This window comes from Lactuca sativa, chromosome 7 (genome assembly GCF_002870075.4).
Source record: "Lactuca sativa cultivar Salinas chromosome 7, Lsat_Salinas_v11, whole genome shotgun sequence".
In the NCBI taxonomy this organism is placed as follows: domain Eukaryota; kingdom Viridiplantae; phylum Streptophyta; class Magnoliopsida; order Asterales; family Asteraceae; genus Lactuca; species Lactuca sativa.
In genome coordinates, this window is record NC_056629.2 from 82,399,968 (window position 1) to 82,418,180 (window position 18,213).

Below are 18,213 nucleotides of genomic sequence, written 5' to 3' on the forward strand. Positions count from 1 at the left end.
AACTTTTCAAATTACTAGGGTTTTCGAATTTAACATTTCAAAATTAAACTTTTAATCAAATTTTAAATTCCAAAACTTGAGGGCAAGCTTTGAAACATTTCAAAACATTAGGGATCAAACAACAAATAATTCAAATTAAACAATTAATTTTACAATTATCTATATTTGACCTAATCTTATTTTAGTCATTAGATAATTACCAAATAATTTGAAATAATCCATATTTATCATATAAACAACCAATATTTAAAAGATTTGAAATTATCTATTGTTTTGGCAAGGATAATCACTAATTTAAGATAAAAATCGAATTTTAACTTCAAAAAACGAATTAGGTATCAAATCCAAGTCAAAACAGCAGCAAAAACCCGGAATTCCCTCTGTCTGACCCCTGGACTCGCCGAGTCAGGGACAGACTCGCCGAGTTCATCCACTGACTCGCCGAGTCAGGTCGGGCAGAGGCCAAAAATCGATATTTCAGCAAATAAAGCAGTTAAGCATCACATACAACTGAAACCAATCAAGGCTCTGATACCACTGATGGGTTTTAGGCATAAGTACAATCCTATGTGCTCATACAAACCCTAATGCTTGGATCTAGGTTTCTCTATTGTACATGCTTTGAATCCAAGACTAACAAACTTAGATCTAACATATTATAAACTGAATTAGGGTTTAGAGAATTACCTTTGATTGTTATATAGCAATAACAATCAATTCCTTGCTTGAATTGGCCTTAGAAAGCTTAGTGCCTCAAGTGCTGCACCTCTAATGGAGTCACAAACACCATATGCAACTTGGATGAAGAGGAGAAGAGAGGGGAGGCACCAAAAACGGCTGGAAACCCTAGAGAATCAGTTGTCCTCGTTTTTGGAGCCTAAGGGGTCCTTTATATACTTGTGTGGGCTGCTAGAGTTTCATTCAAAACCCTAATGGACAGCTTAAACTCTAAGCAGCCCATGGAACCTTCTAGATAAGGCTATGGACGAAAATATGATGGGCTTCCATCATAATTTCGTTCACCCCTTGATCCTTTAGCATTCCTTAGCCCAATTACTCAATTATCCAATAATTGCAGTCCAGTCCCCTGAATTTAATTAATCTCTTTTAGCCACAAAATTAATTATCAATTAATTCTTGACTAATATTAATTAAACAATATGATTTCTCCTTTAATATATTATTCTCATAATATATTAATAAAACATATTTAAACCTTTCTCTCCTTAAATCATCCTATATATTGCTATGGTGAAGGCAACCCAGAAGGACCATGCTCATAATCGGGTCAAGTACATACCAAAATAGTTATGGACTTAGACACTAATCCAATAGTAACGTCCCATCCTCAAAAGCCATGTGACTACCTGTTTAACAGTTTTTTGAGAATACAAGCACTTTTGAAAAGTGTCATCAATTAAGTTGGTGATTCATAAGAGCTTTGTATGGGAAAAATCTGTAATTCTTTCCTTGTAAATTGATAGTGTTTGTTCCCAGAAAATCCAATATTTCCTTAAAAATGAGTTGTAGTCTTAAAAACCCTAAGACCAAAAATATATAAGTATTTCTATACTTAAAATAGTATTACGTATTTTTAATCTTATATAAAACTATTTGCATGCATGTTACCCCGTAAACTAAATGTATCGTTGATTTCCCATGTGAGTTATTACAATCATGCTAAAATCGAAGTTTTCCTGCTGCGATGTTCTTCAGGCGTCAGAATGTTAGACATGTGTCACCCCAAACATGTCGGTCTAGTTGTAGGTACCAGCTTAGGTGCGGGATTGTCAGTCCCATATAGATCTATACACAAGCATCACACTCTCTTACCGAGATTTTGGTTATAATTCAGGACTTTAGTGTGTACTCTAGTAGGTAGGGTGAAGACTTTGTCTCACGTAATTCTTTCAACAAGTTTACGTTTTGTGTAATGAAAACCCTTGTATGTGTAAATATTACTTTTCCATAGTATTAATATAGTGTATAATAATTATATGCTTTTATATAATTATTTGTCTTGTTCCAAAATGTTATAATAGTATTAATGACCCGAAAACTACACCTATTATATTTTATTATAAATTATTCGTTGTGCCTATATATATATATATATATATATATATATATATATATATATATATATATATTAGGGTTGTGCAAAAAACCGCACAAACCGCCCGCACCGCACCGCATAATGCGGTTTAGAATTTCATGGTACGGTTTGCGGTTCATCATTTTATCAAACCGCACTATGCGGTGTGGTTTGCGGTTTGTATTTATAAAACTGCGGTTCAAACCGCACCGCACCGCATGTTATATATATATATATATATATATATATATATATATATATATATATATATATATATATATATATATTCTTTACTTTGTTATAACTTCAAATCACGATTTAGAAATGATGTAGATAAATATATTTTTTACAATAACCAATTAAATTTCTATAACGTAACATTAAATTACTATTAGATCAAGATCTCATGGTTTAAAAGAATATAGCAACTATAACGACAATATAAAACAATAACAATGATACTTACAAAACTATAGTAGCTTGAGTCACAATTTATTAAAAACGATTTAACTCGAAAATTGTATTTGTTTTTATAAAATGAAAGCAATAAATTTTTTTTTAACCCGGTCAGGTTTTTGGTTTTTTGATAGATTTAATATTGAACAACTCATCAAACCACACAAACTGCAACTAAACCGCATAAACCGCCCGCATCAAACCGCACCACATCACGCGGTTTTAAACATCTGTGGTGCGGTTTCTAAAATATTCAAACCGCATATGCGGTGCGGTTTGCGGTTTTGACTCGAAACCGCACCAAACCGCACCGCGCACACCGCTAATATATATATATATATATATATATATATATATATATATATATATATATATATATATATAAGTTAACATGTTTAGATGTTCATAAATAGCATATATTATACATCAAACACAAGTATATGAACTTTTAGTATGATAAAGCCAGTTTTCTAGTTTTTTGCCTTTTTACGTCACCAAATGGTAAATATTGAATTATAAACTTTGTAAAATTTGTTTTTTCTTTTTTGTGATGTTCAAGTCAAGTTAACTTTATGTGTTTAAAACAACATATTTTATATCAAATCTCACAAAAATGATACCATAACCTGATTATGTCAATTTTTATTAGAAAACCCAAAGTTTTACATAACATGATAGATTTTTAGGTTTTCTTTTTGTAAAACCAAATCTTTTGTATTTATAACTAGTTTCATAACATATGTCTAAAATAAAATATTTTGATTTATATCCCAAAAAAATGGTGTAATAATTTGGTTATAACAATTTTGCTAGAAAAGTCATATTATGTTCATAAAAACATAGTTTGTATAGTTTTGTGTGTAATTGTAATAAAACTAGTATATATATTAATGTGTGTAATTGTAACAAAACTAGTATATATATGTGTAGAGAAATCACTAGATTAGTAAGGAAAAACTTACCAAAAGATCAAGAACAAACTTATGACAATTAGTCTTGAGAGAGAGGGAACATGTCTTTGAGGGAGGAGATGAACAAAGAGATGAAGAAGATTGGAGCGGGGGGGGGGGGGGGGGGGGTGTCGGCCAAATTAAAGAGAAGATGGAGGGGGTGAGGGGAGTTATGGGGGACATGGAGTGGTTGTATTGAATTTAATATTCAAGCTTGACTCACTTAATTAAACAATAATACTTTAATAAATGTGTAATAATCATATAAGACAAATGTGGTCTTTAGTTTACTCTTATAAAAAAGGGTACTTTTTATAAAAGTTGGTGATTTTTTATAAAAAGTATGATAGAAATGATGTATAATTACTTAATTTAAATCATATAAATTCAAATTATTTTAAAATTCATTATCATCAAAAATAATAACACATTACACGAAAGTTAGGATGATTCCTAATTCTTTTCGTTAAAGTTTGAGTGTTTGAGTCGGGTATAGAATTTGTCGCATTCGGTGACGAATTCACCAAAAATCTGAATATGTAACCTTTGTTATGAATTTGTCATGTAGTATAAGGTTTATGAACTCCACTACATTGTGTTATGAATATTATTTATACCTAAATAATATATAATTGAATTTTCGAATTTTTATGTTACTAACCCTAATTAGGGTTTATATTCAATAATTGGTAAACAGAGATATACTTTGAATTATAACTTGCCAATAGTATATTAGTAAAGTTAGGGAATATCACATTTCTCCTAAAATTCTAATACGAGTTGAGTTGACCTGGTTGAATTTTGTTGACTTTGTTTGACCAAAATTGACGGTTCTCACATGGACCCATTTTGGTGGTCCCTAGGGGTAAAGTTGGAAACTTTACCCTTCTAGATATCATTTTGGTTGAGATCCAAGCTTTGGATCTCTTATATTTGATGAAGGCAGATTGATATATTAAGTTGTTGGATTTCAGGCGAACACGGCGTGTTGGCTTGGTTTTCCCCGACTTTGTAGTTGATGGAGAAACACGGCATGTTGGGTCAACACAGACCGTTGACCTTGACTTTTGACTTTTGTCTTTGACCATGTTTGACCTATAGGGGGTGTTGAGGCATTTTGAGTTGTATCTAAGGAATTGTTTCTGTTTAGGGGTTGGGTAGAGCTAATATATTCAGTGTCGGGACCTATTCAGCTATCGTTCAACCTTCAAGATGAGTTTCCTCACTAGGTTTAGCGGGTCTAAGGCACCAAAGCCGACCCTTGATTGGTTATGTTGATATACAGTTGTCTGTGTGATACTTGTATATGTATGAATATTGTGCAAGGTTGACCTTGACATTTGACTTTTTTCTTTGACCAAGTTTGACCTATATGGGGTGTTGAGGCATTCTGAGTTGTATCTAAGGAATTGTTAATATTTAGGGGTTGGGTAGAGCTTATATTCGGTGTCAGGACCTATTTTCAACTATCGTTCAACCTTCGAGATGAGTTTCCTCACTAGGTTTAGCGGGTCTAAGGCACCAAAGCCGACTCTTGATTGGTTAAGTTGATATACAATTGTCTGTGTGATACTTATATGTTATTGTATATGTATGAATATTGGGCAAGTCCCGTTATGCGAGTGTGAGTGGGGCCCATATCTCATTTGGACAGGGCCCATTATGCAAGTGTGAGCGAGGACCATATCTTATTGGGTAGGACCCATTATATGATATGTTGATATATGGTATCTTGGGGAACTCACTAAGCTTTGTGCTTACGGGTTTTATTTTATGTTTTAGGTACTTCCGGTTCCAAGGGGAAGAGCTCAAGTTGACTGCATTGCACACACCATGTGGATTCTGTTTATGGGACATACTCTGATTTCCATGATGTTGACATGTTTATTTGTTTGGGATGTATGAACAATGTTTTGGAATATGACTTTTACTTAAATAAAAAAAATAAAATTTTTGGGTCATAATTTTTGGATGTTACATGCGTGGTCGAAAAGGGTGGCTTCTGATTGTGTCATGTGTCGGCCTCTCTATGGTGTCACGTGTGTTGTTAGGTGTGGAGCTATTATATGGTATTTTTGCATTCTTTGAAAAATCATAACTCTTGCATACGAGCTCCATATTCGATGTTCTTTATATCCCTAGTTTCGTATCGATGAGTACTACAACTTTCATATAGACTTCCTTTTTCATTTTTTAATCCATGAAGGTTACACTGTAAAAAAATGTTGCAAAATTCATAAATTTTTCATAGAAGCTTTGTTCTCGACGTTCTCTATATCAACATATTCATATTTACGAGGGCATCAACTTTCATTTGGATTGTTTTGGCCAAATAGCAACCTATTTTCGTTTCGTATTCAGCAACACCTACTACTATATTGTGTTGATGTGGGATTTCAAAAAATCATAACTTCCTCATACAAAGTCAGATTTGGGCGTTCTTTATATTCATGGGTTCATAGTTACGACTACTACAACTTTCATTAAGAACACATTAGCTGAAAATGCAATGTATCAATACTTTGAATTTCATAATTAGACGTTTATATTTTAAGGTGAAAACGAGGTATTACAGAAATCCTAATCGATTGAGGATTATGTTCTTTATTTGTGACGCGAAGGGAAGATGGTTGTGACACGAAAGTGATGAAGATCAAATTTTTAGAGAGGGGAGAGGACAACAAAATTTCTTAGATTTTTTCTCACTTTGGGAAGGATTTAAACCCTTTAGGGATAATTACTTGGTCACTAAGTAATTATCTTTAAGTTTGGTAATTATCTGACTTTGAGATTCTTACACTTAATCCCTTCTAGATCTACAAGTTTCATTTAAATAATTAAGGACTAATTATTAACAAACTAGATTGATATAATTCTTCTCTTGTCAATATTGCTTATATTTGTTCTTACGTGTAACCTGAAAGGGCCTTGGAATTAATAGTAATATTACCAATTATTGTGATTGTAGACATTATTTCCAACAATCTCTCACTTACATAATTCACTCAACATTGTTTGGTATGATATTTACTAATAATAGACAGAGAGTGTGACATCCAATGCAACTATTGTACTTATTGCAACTTAGCAATAAAACAGCCCTCATAATAGTTAGTGATAACATATTCCTTTACCCTTCAAGATATCTATACGAACCTGAGTCGTGGATAACATTTCAATCTTAGTTTTCAAGATTATTTTTCTTGATTAATATTTGTGATGGCCACATCAAACTAGTTGTTGATTAGATCAACACTATCTCATCTTGGCCAAGCATTTGAGTATAAAACACCGAATCATCTAAGGGCTCAGAGATATAGACTTCCCTTTTTAAGGTAAAATGACCAATAAACTTTGACTACATAGACATGCCCTATTCCTCATGTCATATTGTACTAAGGTGAGTTTACCAGGAGTACTACTCCATATCTTATTTTCACACTTGATATTTGATTCTATAATTGAGTTATGCTTTTTCCTACTTTGATTTGATATTATATATATCTTGGAGTTTGATGTCACTTGATATGTTTATTGTTGTCTCACTTGAAACGGTATTGAGCATCCTACTTTTTGTATACATGATAGGATGGGGAAGTGCTTGTGTGAACCTGAACCCAACCAAAGTGTCAAGTGTTTGTGTAATAGTGAGTAGATTTCTAAATAATCCTCACATGAACACATAGGCTAGTTACCACTTGTATGGGACTTGGGATAATGGCTCCATAGTTCCTATCATGATAGGGATCTTATCATTTATGGATAATGTAGATGAGGTTCCTATTTCTCTCGAAGAGAGCCCCTTCAAGTGTTCATTTCCATTTATGGGAGAGAGTATTAAGATTGACATGGGGTTGGGATAGATGCATGCATTGCATGACTATACCATGAAACAATATTAATTATCCCTTTTTTAATTTTAAATGATTTTTCAATATTTGTTAACAACTGCTTAGCCTTTTGGATATGTTTTGGAACTATGGACCATATATATCATTTTGGTTTGGTTTGGATCATTCGATACATAATTTGTTTTGTGATGTTTTCTTGGATTTTGGATATTTGATATTAGGTGTGGAATTATGAATAATTAATTCCTTGTTATAGATTGTGGGTTAGTAAGCCATTGATATTGTTTTTGGTATTATGTTCTTTGGAAATAATTTTGAGTTATTAAATTCTTTGAAAGTTAATTTATGGATTTTATATGCTTGAATTTGAATATGGGTACATTTAACCTTTATTCTTAGTTATTTGAGTCTTAGCACTATATGTATTAGCTTACTAATACTTATTGTTTTCGTTAATTTTAATTTTAATTTTAATTTATTTTGGGTTTGGTCTCGAGTATGATGTTTGACATCATCATCACTCTAAATGAATCAATCGGGTATTCTCACTAGGATTCCAATGCCTAACTTATTTTGACTTATGCTCAAATTAAAGAATTAAGAGTTTCTTAGAAGATAACGATGATATTTTTAAGGCCTCAGTTTGTTAGGTTACAACACATTTTGTAACACCAGCAAAATTTAGGTCAAAAATAAATTTTCCAATAACCTTAATTGGGATAAATAAAGTGATAGAGATCGTAACTAGGTTTCCAAAAATATAAAAAACACTAAAATCCGAGTTATAACGAAGAAGTTATGACCGATCGAAGATACGCGACAATACCGGTAAAACACTGTAAAGCACAAAACGAGAAGGTTCAATAAAATACTTTTCAACCTTAGGTGTCCAAATGAAAGTTGTAGATATCCCAAAACCGTAAACATACATAAAAAGAACGCCAAAATCTGACTTCATATGAGGAAGTTATGATTTTTCAAAGTTTCGGACCTAGCAGTAGACAGCTAAAAACTCGAAATCAAGATCGAGCGACTTTTTTCCAACATGACCTAAACGAGAATCAAATATCTCATCAATGTTATTACAACGGTAAAAAGTCTGACGAAAACGGACATCGGACAAAGAAGTTATGGATTTCTAACAGAGTTTTCCTGTCCCGGCCTACTAAAAATAATATATTAATAATAAATTAAAAATAATGTTAAAATTAGCCAACAAAGTCTAAACGAGAGTTGTAGAGCATAATCTCACCTACGTGTGGATATAAAGAACATCGAAAACGGTGTTCGTAAGCGAAAGTTATGAATTTATGAAGTTCAGGCGCGAAACCCCAAAACAGTCAGTGTTCACGACGTGAACTGACTTCTGACGCCTTTTGGATCCTGACAGACGCAAGTTGCGATGACGCACCTGATGACGACTGAACTCACGACATGAATATTTGAGATTCACGACGTGAGACCTAAAATTCACCCTATAAATAAGGATTGAGGGCAGCCGGCCTTGGTTGTTCATTTCCATCCTTTCTCCTACTTCTACACACTATTAAGCCCCTCTAAACTACCTCGAAGCCCCGGTAACACCTCCAACTCACGATGCAAGTCACGAAGTCCCGAAGATCCCGAGAAACTTGCTTCTTTTAAGTCGAAGTGCTACTCGAGTTGAGTCTCGTCTTCTTCAACTCACCACTTCTATAAAGTGAGTTCATACCCCTATAAGTACGTTTTCAAATGCTTTGTAAATGCTTTTATACACTTTAATGGGGGGGGGGGGGGGAATACAAGTAAACACACGATTGTCCTCGTGTGTATAACATAGATCTTTTGCTATACTATCGGTTATAATCAATCATATCTTATTTATAACTATCATACGAAAATGTTCTCGTACAACATAACACGATAACACTTTGTCCTTTTGGAATAAAACATGTTGTTATATAAATATCAAACACTTTATTTATATCTTAAGTATGAATGTTCAATAATGTTATTACAAATGTTATACTTTACATACAAAGTCGACACTACACTAGGGTTTACCATACAAATGAAACACACTTTTGGAAAAACTATAATATGTATAGTTTACAAGGAAATCATGAGATTTTACATATTATAAGTACTATATTAAGGAAATACTTTCATATACAAGAACAAATGGACTCTTCATACATAAATTTATTTGATACTAAGTTTTGTGAGCCATTCATCTTCACGTACTTTCAAGTATGCTGTTAACGTCCTGTATTATATACCATAATCTATTGTAGGGAGAGCGTGATACTTGTGTATAAATCTATACGGGATTGACAATTCTGCACCTAAACTGTTAGCTACAGTTAGACCGACAGGTCTGGGGTGACAAACGTCATAACATTCCAACGCCTGAAGAACGTTGTTACAGTCAATCTGGGTCAATAGCATGGTTATAAAACTCACATGGAGTATTAAGAACACGTTGATTTACGGGGTTATCAAATGCCTTAGCGATATTATACATACATAAATCTACTATTCTAGGCATGAAAAATACTATTGCATTACAGTTTTGAAACTTTCAAACTACCACACACTTATGAACAAATATTGGATTTCTAGAGGTAAACATTCAAAACAGTCGGGTCTTGGTAGAATGCTACTTTTATACTAGTAGGAGTTATGGGATTTTCTAGGAGTTTTCAAACTTCTACAAACAATTTCATTTAAATTTATACAAACATTGACATTAAATACTTATGAACTCACCAACTTAAATGCTGATCTACTCTTTCAAGTCTACTTGTATTTCTCAGGGATTCAGTAATACAAGTAAACTTCAGCTTTTAGAGAAGTGATGCTAAGGCGTCGGTTTTAAAACTCATTTTGTCATCATATTGTAATTTGTTTTTGAAACAAGTATCATTCAACAATGTAACTTTTAAATGTATATACATGATGGTTGTGTTTACTTTATGTATTATGTACTCAACTGTTACGATACTACATGAAGTCATCCACCCTCGAACGATTCCGCCGTTCTGGTTTGGGGGTGTGACACATTTAGACTTCTGATGATTATAAAACTGATTGGTGTATCACGCTTAAAAAAAACCTCTATATTTTGGTAAATTGAGATGTAATTTCGCACAAAATAATTTTAAAGTGTTTTGAAAAATCATTTTAAAATATGTGACCATATGATTTTCCACAATTAAAATGATGAACTTGTTTTATTAAAATGCAAATGATTTTAAAAAGGTGCTTTCAAATTTCCCTAGCGAGGGGTGTTTTAATATGGCAGCATGAAGGTAACTCTTAAGCTGCTAGTTGAAGATCTGATTTGTTTGTGATAAGGATCATCTTAAGATAGAGTTGCCAAAGATAAATGAACACTCCTTGATCTTAGCAATTGTATTGATAACCATACCTAGCTTCTAAGCAAGGCTTTTATTTAGTCTTTAGTTATATATTCGGTAACATTTCTATGTAAATGTTATCCAAGAGTATTTTAATAATCAAATTCTATTCTCTGGTTATCTCTTGTATATACGAAGCTAATTCTTAAGAAATAAATTTTAGTTTCAAAGTATTTGATTGTATTCTTCATTCTATTGTTTGATTGAATCATATATGACACCAACGAATCCTCCCTTTGAACACATTGGGGATGGACCTATACATCAGAACGCAGAAAGGAGAAAATGGACAAGACACTTTTATTAAACGATAAAGCAGAAGATGTGGCAAGTTTACGTCCACTATAATTAGAAATATTCACAACTATTCAAATGACCCAAAACACATGTAGAGACTAGAAATTGTAAACGTGATGCTGACACATGTCTCAAAGGAGAATGTCAAAGATAATACTCCCTCCGTCCCATATTAATAGTCCATGTTTCCTTTTTGGTTTATCCCAAAATAATTGCTTACTTCTAAAAATAAATATGTCTTTTACCATAATACCCCTCATTATTAGTTAAATTACCATAAAATTAAATGCAACTACTATGGAATTAAATGCAACAGAAGGGTAAGACTGTGATTTCATTTAATAAAGCTAATGGTAATTAATGTTTTTTTAAACTGTGTGTTTTTTATCTGTGGTCTGTGGACTATTATTTTGGGATGGAGGGAGTAAAACATAATATGAATGAATCAAATGTTGGATTTTAGTTCAAAAATAGTTTCATAAACTAGAAAAATATGGCAAACAGAAGACTAACGATTTTCTAAATAATACAAACATTTTATACTCACCATGGATCTTCTTGCAAGTTATAGAAAGGTTTGAATACCAACCAAAAAAAGGATGAAGAAACAATAACCTTTTTTGTTCTTTGGGTCCTCTTGGGAGGCTTGGAAGTTGATGAAGAATGTGGAACCTTTGAGACACCAACATGAAGCCAACTTGATGTAGATGCTAGTCCATAAACTCTTACACTCTTAAGCTTGAAGTTTATAACCAAAGTATGAACTTCAAGAGAGTGTAAATGCAAGTAATCTTCAAGTGTTCTTAACAAAACAAGAGAGAATGAGGAAGAATCAAAGAATTTCGAAATTTGTATGTAAAAAGGGACACACAACATGGAAGCCTCTAAGCTAGTTAAAGTGAAGACTTAATCTAAAGGTCCTTAACCATCCCTTTAGACAAGCTTGTCCTCCCATGCTTTCTCTCATACCTATTACTTTTGAATAAATTAACATGAAAGCCATACTCTTGTCTTTTGACTCTTATTTTATAAAAATAATAAAAGGAAGAAGACAAAAGTTTTATATTTTATAAACCAAGTTTATAAAGTATAAACTTTACTTTTTGGTAAAATACAAAAGAATTTATCTAGTCCAAAATGGTATGCATGACTTATTAATTCATACCATATGAATTATATATAATGTTACTTGCTAATGAAAATTATTATTTCCTAGAAATAAATAATTCTCAATTTAATTATAAGAGTTTATTGAATATTTATTAAAATCAATTTCTAATAAATAATCAATTATATCAAGTTGTTGTTAGTGTGACCCATTAGTATCATGTGTTAATTAGCAATATCACTTTAATATGATTCTTGAACATACTAGATCTTTCATCAAATAGAAAACAAACAAATCAACACTACTGACAATGAAATCAGACACTTTGAGTTGATTCATGACATAGATTTCTCCCATCTTATGGTTTATCACAATCACCCATTGGGAGCGTGGATCAAGTACACAACAAAGAGAATCATTAAAAAAAGACAATAACCATATTTACATAATTGATTGATTAAAGCAAGTATGAGAATATAATAGACGTTAGTAAGTGATATATAAGCGGAGACAAGACGACAACAGAACCAACACCCTATACAAGCATATATATATAATATTGGTAGACATGACCTGAAAGGGGTAATCTATGAGAAAGAGAAAAAAAAGGATGAAAAGCAAAGTGACATTTAATGAGATGCACCATAATCCAAGATCAATAAGTATGAAGGAATACCTGAATTATCAAATGAGGACAAACCTAAATGAGGCATGGATGTAGAATGTGGTGGAAGAGGGTTACATGGTTGGAATGATGGTTGAAATGATCTATATGGTTTGTTACGTTGTTGCTTTTTCTTGTTGAGTAATAAGAAGAATTAAGACTTCTAATGGTTCTTCTGTTCGTAGTAAGCACATTCATCAAAAACAACTTTGGGGGCCGATCTACCCTTATGATCCATATTAATAGTAATCAAAGCAAATGAATACCACCAACGAATACAAACAAATATCGATAATAATCAAAAGAACCAAACTTCGAACAATAACCAAAACAAACAAACAACAATCTCCATATTTTTTCCCTGGTGAACAATACCTAGTTTATAAACATACCAGAGTTGATGAACAATACGGACGATGAAACGGGTTTCAATGAACAATGCTGAATTGATCTATAAAAATACTTTGAATAAGCTAGAGCTCTAATACCATGTAAACCGATAACAAATATAAAGAAAACAACTGGATTTTATTATTGAAAGGAAACTATAAATGCAAATAACAATAAATAAGACTATAATAAGAAAGTTATTTGGAGACTGGAGTTAATGTAACTAAATATATAAACAAAAGGTCCAACATAAAATAAGTTCAAAATATTTTATATAGACAAGGTAACTTGGTTATTTCTAAATTCCAATCGTTGGCAGTGTTGTTAGTTAACATGATTATTTTAAAATAAATAATTAGAAACATGATTTGTGTTGCCATTTTTTATAAGTTTTTATAGGAAATAGAAAGTATTGTTGTTAGTTAACATGATTGATTTAAAATAAATAATTAGTAACATTGTTAATTTGTCAATTCCCATTTTTTATAGGAAATAGAAGGTATTGTTATTGGTTAACATGATTATTTTAAAATAAATAATTAGAAACATTGTTGATTTGTTAATTGGCATTTTTTAAAGGTTTTTATAGGAAATAGAAAGTATCAATAATTACACAAGTTTTTCAATATATAAAACTTCATCGGGGTATAACCGCAAGAATTTTAAAATAGTTATTGAAGTTATGTTTAAGTCATACGATCCGAGGCACCACTAGTATTTTTTTAATTTCTCAATTTTTTCGTTGAAACCGAAAACAACATGGTTTTCGATTTTAGATTCGCCACTAGACATAAAGACCTAAACGCATGAGATAAACTTTTTCTCGTATTATCATAAGAACTACTCCAAATACCTACATCACTTTAAATTTAAGTTCTCGTACCCACTAAAAGACTATTAGATGGAACTTTTTGACATATTGGGCCGAAATAACAATTCTCTTTTTGATTGGGGTATCGTTCCAACCGTCATATACTTGATATTGGTTGGAAACCATTATACCGTTACAATATTGCCATATTTCACTCTTCAATTCAACACATATTTATCGAATATCTATTAATTTTTTAACATATAACATTAGTCATCTAGAAGTATTTGGTGTTTCCTTAAGCACGTGACACATCACCGAAAACTATGGGCCGCCCGCGTCCCTTCTACTCTTCTACGCAAGTGCACACAACAATATGATGTTACGATGATTTCTTTTTCCCCAAGAATCACTAAATAACAGTTTATCCCCTCCAACTAAGCCTCTATATCTTCAACCCCAAACCCAAAATCACATAAATTACTAACAACATAAACTATCTTAACCCCTTAATTTCCCCTTTTATGTATACTAATTGTTTTCAAATGATACCTAGCTAAAAGAACCTAAACAAGTTCTCTAATATCGTGGACCACACTTCAGGTTTATATATATATATATATATATATATATATATAAACAAACATATTTATTAGGCTTATAAATCTTGATTTGCATTTTGAACGATTGAATTTTGTTAAAAATGACAAAATAAAGAATCTAGTGAAAAATAGAACTATTACTTCAAAATATTTAAAATTAGGGTTTGAAGCCAAAAATTCCGATTAAAACAAAATTTATGTTTATTATGAACAACCAGCAAAAAAAAAATAACTGTCATCAAAAATATTTTAAGTTTCAGTGTAGTCCGATCAAAAATATTTTTGTTCTGAAAGTTCCATAAGCACCACCAAGTGGTAGAGATAACTGCATCCTACATAGATCTCCAAGCCAACAACAATCGAACTAAGGACATAAGGCCTTCAAAATCACCAACCATAAAGAAAAAAGCAAGATCCATATCGCGTCACTGCCCCAACTTCAACATCATTGCTTTCACAACTCACACTCTATTGTCATATATGAATTGTTGTATTACCATACAAAACAATTTTATGGGTTGTTTGATAGTTGTTGACCGAGTAAGATCTGACTGAGTTAGAGCATGATTGGATTAGAAGCTCTGACTCCATCTATCTTTGACTGAAACCATGTTGTTTGATTACACATCTGACTAACTATGATGAATGATGAAAACGACAAACTCAACCTATTCTTAAAAAAAAACTTGTAGAAAGGTATTCTATAAAGAGTATCATATTTGTAAATTTATATGATACATCATATGAGCACCCATATCTATTTTGCATCCGAAATGTAATAGTTGTATGAAAGTTTCAGATGCAAACAAACTTCATGTCTTAATATGCATAATAAGTAAGCGGGTATGTAACACTCGTTTAAATGACTCGCCACGACGTGGCATTATTTTCTTGACCTCCGATTTAAATGACTCCCCACAACGTGGCAATGGGTGCCACGATGTCGCAGTCGATATTGGAGAAACCCCAATCCCTGGGCTTTGGGCCCAATATAAAGGACATTATGGCTAGGGTTTCGTGATCTTTTCAACCTCCATCACCCTCTTAAGATCAGAAACCGTAACCATATCCTCACATGTGTGATATTGAGCTTTTTGTAGTGTTTGGTTGCATTTTGAAGGAAGAAGAAGAAGGTGCTAGCCCAAAGATCAAGCAACAACTCCTCCTAATCCTTGGAATTACTCTCTGGACCATTTGTAAGTCCTCAAGTTTCCATTTTTATAATTTTTTGGTTGTAGACCTAGCTTTATTAGCTTATTTTGGTCCATAAGTGATGTTTGGTTGGTTTGATGTGATAAAGGTTGCAACTTTATGACTTTCCTGAGTTTCATGAGCAATATATCTTGTAGATCTACAATTTGGTTGAGATTTTTAGCCTTGAATGAGTTTTGGTCACCTTTTTGCTTATTTTGATCTAAAATGGAATCTAGACATATAGAGGTAATGCATGTATATAAAGCACTCAACTTTAGGCTAAATCTATATTAGAAACCCTTTAGGAGTTGGTTAGACTAAGGGTATGTTTGGGTTAGCTTTTTTTATGTCAAAAGTGATTTTAAAAAAAATTGTTTATTAGCTTATGACTTTTAGGAAAATTTGGTTTTAAAAATTGTTTGGATGCGAAAAATTGCTTTTTCAAGAGTAAAATGGTTAAAAAGCTAAAAAGCTAAGATTTTTCAAGTTTTTGAAAGCTTTACTTTTTCCTATCCAAAAAACTATTTTAAAAACGTTTTTTAAATAGAAAAACACTTTTTTAACTTAAAAAGCTAATAACCCAAACACCACTAAGGACTTAGAGTAAATCCCAAAGGTTGGAACAAACAATATATAGCTTTTAAGGGGCTAAATCGTAAATTGAATCTATATACGGTTTATAAACACACACTATCACTTTATCCATCACAAAAATCCCTCTTTCACACCCGATACAGATCGAAATTCATCAAATCAAATCCATGGCTCGTCTTTTCTCACAAACCCTAATTAGAACAACATCATCAGCATCGAAGTCCTTGCAAACATTCAAATTAAGCATATCGCAGCAGCATCGATTTGCGAGCCAATCTGGAAAATCTCAATTGATCGAGGTCGACCTTGAATCTGATAGCGATGTGGAAGTTTTAGGGTTGAGAAAGCTCGAAGATGCTATCCATAGTATCATCGTGAGACAATCGGCGCCTGATTGGCTTCCTTTCGTTCCTGGTTCATCTTACTGGGTCCCTCCTCGCCGTCACCGGCCTGATTCTCACGGCATCATTAGTGTGCTCAGAAAATTTAGCAAACCGTTGACGGATGAAGAATCAATGTCTATTTCTTCCTCACGTGGTTGGCCATCCTCCGCTTATTTCATTGAAGGTATCAAGATCATGCTTTTACTTGATTTTATTGAATCAATTGAGATTATGCTAATTAGGCTTCTTGATTTGTTAGCAAAATTTGAGTCGTAAAACAGTAAACCATTTTTTTCTATAGCAAGATGGTGTTTAGGGGCATACAGTACAATAGAATTTGAGTCGGTTGTCCAACCGTCTTGGATTAAAACCGACTTTGATCAGTCATACTAAGGCAATGGAAACCGAAAGTTCTCATAAAACTAAGGAACATTACCAGAATTGGATCATATGATACAGATAGGTTAAATAAAACACAATCATATGGCTTTCAGAAATTATACATCAAAAGCAATCCGACTCTAATATAGGGTAGAATTTCTTGGATTCATGTATCAATGTAGATACCCTCTGTACGTTTATTTAGTTACTGTATTTGATTAAACCCTTCAGAAAGGACATAAAAAACTGTGTTTGCTAGTATTAAATGGATATGACATTACCAAAGTTTAGGGAAGCTTGATTGGTGGCTAGATTACCGAATGAAATGAGGAAGAACAAATAAAAGGAATTGGAGAATGGAATCTTATGCCGTTTTTGTACTTTTAGGCACATCCGTTATGCAACCATTGACTATGGAGATGGAAGCAGAAGTGGTTCATAGCAATGAGGAAAATATTCCTGATGCTGAGAATGAGGAAGGATGATGAATTCATCCCCACCATAAGCCCCGAGATCTTTCAAGTAAGCTTCTTCCATCAACTTTGCAACATAACACATGATACATAGTTATTAATTTTTTCATTGACCTTTTGTTGGACTACTCTACAGACTCGCTTCCTATTGTAGATATTTTTAGAAAAAGACTAAAATGCCCTTGAAGAAGTGGAAGCAAACATGGTTGTACAGTTTAAGGCCTATGGATACCAGCGATTTGAGCTTTCTGTATGTTGTTATAACATTCTCGTATTCTCACCTTCTAAATAAAAATAATATCATATTAGCATCATATGAAATGTTCTGTTTTTAAGTACATTGTCATTATGAGTTCATGTAGTTTGCCCAAAAGCGATAGGGTCTGTTTGGACGGAATGGAATTGAATGGACCAAGTAATGGAATGGACAAGGTAGTGGAATGAATCATTATCATTCATTTGTCATGTTTGGTTACTATGTTGAATGGAATATGTCATTGATTCATGCCGTTTGGTATGTACGAATAAATGAATGAATAGAATGAAATTAACTCACAATTACAAAC

At 32.6% G+C, this 18,213-nt stretch overlaps 1 protein-coding gene across 1 annotated transcript; it reads left to right on the plus strand.

Moving 5' to 3' along the window:
• Positions 1–16,510: 16,510 nt before the first annotated feature.
• On the plus strand, positions 16,511–17,982 carry LOC111913972 (uncharacterized). Its single transcript, XM_023909695.3, has 3 exons — positions 16,511–16,977; positions 17,562–17,696; positions 17,784–17,982. Exons 1-2 carry the CDS (start codon positions 16,578–16,580, stop codon positions 17,657–17,659), a joined length of 498 nt encoding a protein of 165 aa, XP_023765463.1. The 5' UTR covers positions 16,511–16,577; the 3' UTR covers positions 17,660–17,696; positions 17,784–17,982.
• The last annotated feature ends 231 nt before the right edge of the window (positions 17,983–18,213 follow it).